At 45.8% G+C, this 9,048-nt stretch overlaps 1 protein-coding gene across 1 annotated transcript; it reads right to left on the bottom strand.

Annotated features, from left to right (window-relative positions):
- Window positions 1–1,494: 1,494 nt before the first annotated feature.
- CCR75_004861 (uncharacterized protein) lies at window positions 1,495–2,520 on the bottom strand (the record flags this gene model as incomplete). The annotated part of the gene is made up of 1 exon (XM_067962947.1): window positions 1,495–2,520. One exon carries the CDS (start codon window positions 2,518–2,520, stop codon window positions 1,495–1,497), a length of 1,026 nt encoding a protein of 341 aa, XP_067820792.1.
- Between the last annotated feature and the right edge of the window lie 6,528 nt (window positions 2,521–9,048).

Genomic DNA, 9,048 nt, shown 5'->3' with positions numbered 1-9,048 from the left:
TTCATGACTTTGGCATAAGGTATCGCACATGAAGAGCGTTGCGAGCAGCGATCTTTTCGGGCGTCCTCGCCCGTGAAACCAGAAAGATCCGATGGCCAAGCTGTGACCCGCGATATCTTTAAGATGCTCTTCCACACTAAAGTGAAGTGAAGCTATTCACTATGAGATATAGCTTTCGCTATCTCTGCAGTTCGACGTCGAGCCTGTTCCTCAATGAGAATTGCCTGCTGTTGCTCTTCATCAAGCGGATTAGTTATAATGTTGGACTCGGGTCTTGTGTCCTACTCAATGCAGTTTAAACATCGGCGGCACCACGTCCTAGGAACGGATTTAGGGCCTGTCGACGTTCTTCTCGAAGAGAAGGCGTGTAAGAGCGACGCGCTATTTCTTCATCCTCTGATTATAGCGGGGCACTACGACTTGTACTGTTTCAGTACAAGTCCACTTCGCACTGTTTCAGTTGCGAGTGGTGCCTCACGTTATTTCACGTCCCTGGTACATGCAGAGGAAGACTTCTCTTAAGGCAACTAGCTTTAAGAGGGTAAAATGAAAACTGTATTAAATATAATTAAGTGTCTCTTGTTCTCTCTTTGTAAATGCTAAATTAAATTATAATCGAATACTAAACATGTAAATGAAGTCTTGATTTCTATCTTATCTGTAACTCTCTCTTTGATTACTCCTACAGCTGATTAGTCTGCGAAATAAATAGGTATAATGGTCTATACCTATTTATGGAATAAGAATTCCGAATATTACTATATAAAGAAATATCCTGCAAATATTATGTACCTTTTAGATATTATATTAATTAACAACCTGTAAGTTTTAATTTCATGTAACGATACATCCCGTTACACAGATGGAGACTCCACCATCCAATCATCGTCGAGGATGCTGCTGAGAGTCTTTGACTCACGCTTAATTGTCATGGGACAAAGGAATGCAAAACACATTAAGTGTTTACTGTTTAAGTTCCAACCTCAAAGAGGAAATCCTGCAAGTGTTGCCACTCGGTGTCAACAATCTGAAGGGAGAGGGTGTAATAGGGCACACACCGGATGGAAAATCGTTTTTGTGGTACATTTAATTATGGGTAAAATACCCTTTTTTTATTCTATCTAAAATAGTTAATTACTAAATAGCCATTTCTTATGAGTAGCAAATGTGGTTGCCGCCAAATTTATATGGTTCTATTAACCCTTGAATTCCTTAAACCAGAATTTATCAAGCTTTAATAGCTTCTTCGACTCGCTGAGTTGTTAAACCCGTTAGGTATAGATCTGAGAGACTCACGAAGTCTAATTTTTTCCTATGGCTAATGGAGCGAAGTGGCTCCGCTACACACGAGACCGGGTGCATTTATCATTGTTTAGGAAGATAAAACTAATATCAGATGGCTCGCACGATTCTATTTTTTATTTTTTTTTATTTCGCATTACTATTCAACACCGCTATAGTCTTAGCTTCACTGTCTTGTTCAGAAAAGGCTTTCTATTTTGAAGCCAGGATGGGTTTCTCAAAAGCAAGATCTCTGAAGTAGTTCAAGGGAGCGTCGGGCTCTGTCATTGACCATCTCAATTTCCCTGCCGGAATTTGAGGAATTGATTTCTTCAAATCGGATTCGAGGGCTTTGGACAAGGCTTCGTCTTTCTTCCAACGAAATGATAGTTGTTCTAAAACGGAAGCAGCCAATTCCTCTTTCTCTCGCAACGGATACATAATAAGAAAGAACTTCTTATCGAATACCCAATCGTCCAACTCTTTAATAAGCCACTTTGCCTGCTTCTTAACCTCATCCACGGCCCCAACCTCGACCTCCACCTTTGATTTACACAGAGCACTAAGCCTGTAAAAGGGATTTCCCAACACATTGAGGCTCTTCTCCTCAAATGGAACCGCTTTGATGATCGCAGATGGAGTGTTATACTTAACGTGCTGTTTCTTCAAATATTCGAGCGCAATACGTGTGGCGTCGTTCGCAGGCTTAAATTCACTTGGTGGACTAAAAGTGCGGATAATGTTGTCGACAAATCCGCCATAACCCTTACTTTCAAGATCTTTCATCATGGATTTGTACGCCGAATCGTCTTCGCTGCCTGGAACCTGCTTGGCGTATTTGAAATACTCACTGAAAGTATCCAAAATCACGTCTTGGATATGATAAGGTGATTCGGACATGCCCATTGAAATTTTGCCATCGTGAAAGCTGGAGTAACTTAGCTGTATCTTGTTCCAATATTGGTAGAGAGATGATTGAGTTCTTGCAAAAAGTTCAGGGTTTCCTTTTTGAAGATCATTTAAAAGCCTAGCGGCACCCAAATTACCGATCTCCTCTGTGAGAACCTTGACGACGACTTCAGACGCTTCAGCCTCATTCATTCCCGCTTTCTTAAACCCACCCATAACCGCTTTATCAAACTCGGCGAACTTCGATACAGGAACACCATTCCAATCTTGTATCAATTTATAAGCAGATTGTGCTTGCTCGAAATTGCTGATATGATTCCGATGCATCATAACTCGTTGTATAGCTTCTTGGGATGATTTATAATAACCTTTCAGTGCACTTCTAACAGGATGCGTCTCCTTAGCCAGCACCGCAATTGCTGCAGTCAATGGATCCACTCTTTCCTCGACGACACTAGGACCTTGGTGAATAGAATTGTCGATGTCCTTTCGGAGATGTGGAGCAACGAAATGGGAGTCTTGCGGCAAATTATCACGAGAGTTGGTGTTGGAATCTAAAGAGTCATCAAAAGCGACCAACTCCAAACAGGCGATCCAGTGCGAGCCTAACAGCAGCAAGAGATGGAGGAGCACCACCGAAGGCTTGAGCTGGATACTCATGGCGTGATGTCGCATGTGAGTTCTTGACACGAAATTGAAGAATGAATTCTACGGCGTCAGACTCGATTCCTCACCAGACTGCGGATCGTTAAAGGAGAGGCGATTAGTGCGCATTCGCGATTTCTTGGGCTCGTGAATAAAAGAGTATTGATCCAATCCAATGCTAGTTCTATGGAAAAATGGAAGGATTTGATTAGCTCGTACTTTTAACTTAGAATTGATCACAATTGCTCTTTAGCGCATGTGACATGCCGACGCTTTCACGCCTTTGCTTCCTCGGCTTGAGCTTTGCCACTTTATCTTCGGCGTATAACTTTTGAGAAAAAAAAGCCGAGAATTCAATGAAGATAGGCTTAGGAATATTTGTCTACGGTACTTGTACGTCGCACCATGAAGCCAATAAAATTAAACAAGCTGCACCCATGCATTCGATTATATTCTGTCGTTCTACTGGCAACAAGGGTTCGATTTCAAAAATAATGCTAAATTCCGGAAATCATATGTCTTTGAGCATTGGATCCCGTAGGGCACATGTCTCTCTATGGGATTCAGATACCGTAGAATACATGTCTTTGTGCCTTGGACACATCAGACACCTCAACGGCTATTATTTTTGCTGAATTCCAAGAAGTGGGGCAATTTTCTCAAAGGCGCGAGTTTTTCCAACGTACGATAAGAGCGCATGTCCGATTGTAGCAATGTAACCATTCACCTATCATTACGAATAGTCTCGATGTCAAATCGGGTCAAAACGAGTTAAATGGGCCGATATTTTTCCGGAAGAAATAAATTTAAACATTACATAACATGGGCACTTTCCAGCGATGGGCCCAGATGATGCAGACGCCGTTATTAAAATCATACGTTGGTGTTCTTTAGCATTGCTGGTTCCAATCAGCAAGCCAAAGAACAGCAACGAATGGATTTGATTTCGGCGCATGGATCATCGCATGACGTGAAGTGAGCTGTCTGATGCCGGCATTGTTTCGTCTCTTGATGGGTTAGGCAACTAGCGTCATTTCTGGTAAAAGGCGAAAGATTAATACGAATGAAATTAAATCTGGCGTCATTTCTGTCCAACAAATGGCTTTTGTTAAACCTTGTACTTACTTTTGGTATTGAAGGGCGATGACGTCAGGAATCTGGATTGATCCAGCACCCGCTGCGAGCTATGCACATGCGTGACGATATCCCCATCCTGGACATAATCGCTAGGAAAGAACAAGACCTGAAGCGAATATTTGTAATTAAAGGGCGCAACTTTCTGCGCACAAGATTGTGGTGATGTTTTGCTTGCCACTGCTTTATAAGAGCTATAATCGCTGAAAATTTAATTAGTTAATATTCTTTGCTGTAGCCTTCTAAGGGAGAAAGTATAAATTTTGCTCCGCTGCAGAAGTTTTAAATAAATGTTTGTGCTGATTTTGTCTGACAACTGGCTGGCGAAATGTAAAATTCTTTTCGCTCCGGACAAAAACTGTTTGAAATAAAATGCAAAAACTCTTCAGAAGAAACATTTCCCATTTTGACATTACAATCATTTGAAATTTTACCTTTTTTCAGATACACAAATATTTTAATTCGGTAATATCGTAAACAAATTACTTGTAAGCAATACTGCAAGGGAACTAGATATAATTTTTTTAACAGTCCAGCAGTGAGTTAAATAGGGAATGTGCTGTTTAATATGAAAAAAGATAACTTTGTACTCTTAATTTGTTTCCTCCCATAGTAAACCTGAGACATCGCGAATTTTGTAATTTCAATTATTACGAATTTTTAGAATTATGGCGCTTATGATATTTCCGCTACTAAATAATTTTCAGTACTTTGTACGATTTGCCTGCAATTGAGACAAATGACTGTATAAGTTACCCGTCTTTATCTACAGAGTTCAATATAGTAATATCAAAAGTATGTGTAGCCCAAGTATGCAGCCAAGAGCTCCCACGTCGCCGTTGTTAAGACTTTGATCGATTACTGTTAAGAAGTAAATTACGAAGTTGTAACGGGGTGTATCGTTACATGAAATTAACACTTAAAGGTTGTTAATTAATATATTATCTAATAAGTAGATAATATTTGGAGGATATTACTTTATATAGTAATATCCTGAATTCTTATCCATAAATAGGTATAGGCCAATATGTCTATTTATTCCGCAGACTAATCAGCTGTAGGAGTAATCAAAGAGAGTTACAAGATAAGATAGAGATAAGAATTCATTTACACACTCTTCAATCAGCGCTGCTGGACAGAGGAGTATAAACGGTCACGAACTGGCTTCCGGCAGCTCCGCACGAACGACAGCCATTGTGCCGCCATCTTGTCCCTCGCCCGAAGGGGAGGGGGACGACGCGCCCTCGCCGGGAGGTATGCCGGCCGTCTTGGAACTCCCCGCATCCTACTCAGTCTCTCCTAGGAGTGCGGATGGGACGGGCACTAGCTCTTGCCTCCCCTCTCCCATCGCACACGGGACGGGGGCGACAGCCCCAGGCGAACCCTTAAACGTGGCCGTTCATAGGATTCGTAATAGTTGTATTAGCTCCTCCGAGGTCATTTTCGATTGCTACACACGAATACAGCCTACAAGGACGAATATTACTTTTTTGGTGGAGCCTAAGTGGACTGGTTTTCGCTGGTTAACTTCTGTACTACGGCGCTGGCTCCTGCGGAGCAGCAGTTCTTGCTCGAGTATTAAGGGCAGCTCACAGAGGAGAACTTTACATAGTATCGGAGATCCAGTCCTTGACATGGCGGACGCATATGGCCGTCATCGCATGGTTAGAGACTGGCCGACTCCGGGACTTCACGACACCCTTGCGTCGGCAGCGCGAGCGGGAGACCTATTCTATGTATCCCAGAATGTGCAAGGTTTTAAAAAAACCGTTCAGGACAGTTGGTTATCGGCGTGGCGTCAGGCGCCTCGAAGACTTCGTCCGCAGGCTTGGTGTCTCCAGGAGACTCACGTGCGCACTGAAGATGAGGCAGCGGAACTGCGATTTCGCTGGGCCCGGTTGTGGGGTCAACATCTGAACCCACATGCTCCAGCTCTATCATTGTGGAGTATTGGATCGTCCAGCTGCGCTGGGGTTGCCATCCTTCTCAGCCCCCATGCTGCGGGTTTGGCTTCGGTCTGTCAGCTGGAACGATGGTCTACCCGGGCTATAGCAATGTCTCTTGGAGGAGATGTTCTACTCAACTTTTACGCACCCATATACGGCACGAGCGGTAGGATTTCTTTACATCTCTTATGGACTGGGAACTGGACGCCTCACGTACTATGCTAGTTGGAGACTTTAATTGTGTCCAAAGTCCTCTGCTAGATAGATTTGGCTTTCACCGGTCCCACGGGTCGGAAAGCCCGGCATTGGACGTGGTCATCGCGAAGATGGGTTTGGCTGATGCGAGATTGCTCAGAGAGCATGCCGATGATGAAGGTTCTGGGGACCCTACCGAACATTTTACGTACTGGAGCGGAAACAGGGCTAGTCGAATAGACAGATGTTATGTGCCCGCGAGTTGGGTAAGACGAGTCTCATGGGTCGAGGCGCGGGTGCCACCCAATCATTCGGACCATCAGGAAGTGGTGTTACACTTGCGCGTCCTCGGCGGGGATAAGACTACTCTTTATGGTCGAATTGTGAATTATCCGATTTTATCGTCTGACCCCGGCAGAGTTATTACTGAGCTCATCGAGGAAATGGACGGAATGGCTATCGGACAGGGTGTTTCACCACTGATGTGGGACCGAGATGTCGACCAGTGTCGTCTGTGCATTCGACATGTACGCAGGCGACTTTAACAGCGCCGTACGAGTTCTCGTCGCCATATCCGGAGGCGAGCAACACGTAACTTAATCTCTCGGCCACAATTTATTTCCTGCAATTTAGAAGAAGCACGACAAGAACATCTTGTACGGCTTGGTCAACGTCTGGCCAGGACATCTGACCAGGTACGATGGTTTTATCGCAGAGTGACTGATTGGGAACGCGATCACACCGTCACGACCGTAGCGAGGCTCCACGGCGCACTTTTCTCTCGCAATATGACCATCGCGGAAAAATTTGCTTCGGAATGGTCTACAGTTTTAGGGGTCGTCCACCGCAAGGATCCTGGCCGATACTTACCCTCGTCCATCCGGCGTTTCGTCAAAGTTCCCCCCGGCAGATTCCTATCGTCCGTCGACAACCAGACTCTGTTGTCTGTTTTTATGGAAGCAGAAGTCCTAGCAGCCGTCTCAGGACTCAGCCGCCACAAATCGGCTGGGCTTGATGGACTGAATAATGATTTTTACAAGGACACGTCGGCGCTTTTATCCCTGCGTTGGTGCAGCTCAGCAACCTTATCATGGCTGGCGTTGATCCCCCGCCCTCGTTTCTGGAGGCTTTGATTATTCTTTTGCGGAAGAAGGGAGACTAGGCGGATGCGATAGATTACAGGCCGATTTTTTGCTACAAACCAGTTACAAGATTTTTGCCAAGGTGTTGGCGACAAGATTGCAGCGTATATTACCCAAGGTTATTGGCGATTCCCAGCAAGGATTCGTTCACGGCCGCCAGATGTCAAAGCTTGTCATGATGATGCTTGCCCAACTCGCGTCGGCAAGATCAGATGCAACAATAGAGGCCGTCAACAGCAAGGCGATACTCCTGTTGGACTTTCGCAAGGCTTATGACACGGTCGATCGTGAATTCATGTACGAAGCCCTGCGACTTTTTGGATTCGATGAGAGATATGTACAGCTAATAACTAGGCTTCATACTGGGACTTCGGCCTCGTTCCTTGTTAATGGAGAACAGTCCCGTCCGGTACCCGTCATCTCTGTCATTCGTCAAGGGTGTCCGCTAGCTCCGCTCTTGTTCCTCATCGTGGTGGAGATATTAGGTATAGCGGTGCAACAATCCCCGGATCTGACGGGGCTTCCAGTACCGGGCGACCATCTAACTCCGCACAAGTTCTCGGCGTTTGTTGATGATTCAACATTTTTTCTCGCCAAGGCCAGTCAGCTTGACCAGGCGCTTGCACTAGTCTCTCGCTTTAGAGAGTTGTCAGGTCTTGAGGCTCAACCATCCAAGAGCAGACTTATTTGTCTTAATACGACAGTACAAGTTTCAGATATGAAAGGAATTCCTGTGCTAGGGCCAGCGTAAACGGTGAGGTACCTGGGATACGAAGTGGGTACATGTGACTTGCATAATCGAAACTGCGCGCTACGTCTTCGGAAACTTCAACGACGGCTAATGACCGCTTCCCGAGTGGCAACCAGTGTGGAGAATAAGGTGTTGATTCTAAACTCCATCATCCTCCCGTCCGTGCTGTTTACGGCAGCGGTTTTTGACATGCCAGAGTGGGCTCGACGGTCTATTCAAAATCTCTACAAACAATTTTTGTGGGCTCATGCAACTACAACAGATGCGAGCCGTCACAAGGTTAACCCAGGCTTGCTCTTTGCACCTAAAAAGGCAGGGGGTGTTGGTTTGACCTCTTTTGAGGTGGCCATCAAGACGCAACGGACTAAGCACGCTCTCCGGTGGCTTACGCAAGCTCAGGACAAGTATTTTGGTGCCTGGTGTACCTGGGCTTATCAGGGTCGGCCGAATTCTTCGAGTTTAATACTCCATCACTGGTCTCCGATACACGCGGAAGCTCCCTGTTTTGTGGCGCCGAGTAAAGATTTTTGGGTCCATGACTTAGACAGACTACCGCATCCAACCGCTGCGCAGTCCGTCATGCTAGTGGACCGGGCCCGAACATTAACTCCGACACTCCTTCAGGGTGCAAGTAGCTGGTGGGAGGGGGAGGATTGGGTTCTGTCGTTCCATCATACGTTTCCAGGACTGTCGGTGCCCGCCGATCCCCAGCAGGAAGCGCTGAGCCGCTTCTGGGGGACCTTGGGTTGGAGCACCAACCCGTGGATCCGGGATGTCAAAGGCCTACCAATGAGGGCCTCCGCCTACGACCGTATTGCGACATGCACTATCTCGAACTTGCACATTCGGCGAACGGGGCCGGCGGAATTTATTTTTTACATACGGCCGGCAGGACCTCGCTCTATCCATCACTCGCAGCCCAAATTGCGGCGTTGGGCGACGGCAATGTTGCTCGCTTCTCCATCTGATCCCATTGAGGCGGAACTAGCGCTCGAGCCTCCGTTGTCGCTTCGACATGCACCTCCATTTCGGTATGATTACGTCT

This window comes from Bremia lactucae, linkage group LG12 (genome assembly GCF_004359215.1).
Source record: "Bremia lactucae strain SF5 linkage group LG12, whole genome shotgun sequence".
Classification (NCBI taxonomy): domain Eukaryota; phylum Oomycota; class Peronosporomycetes; order Peronosporales; family Peronosporaceae; genus Bremia; species Bremia lactucae.
This window is presented reverse-complemented; position numbering and strand designations above follow the sequence as displayed.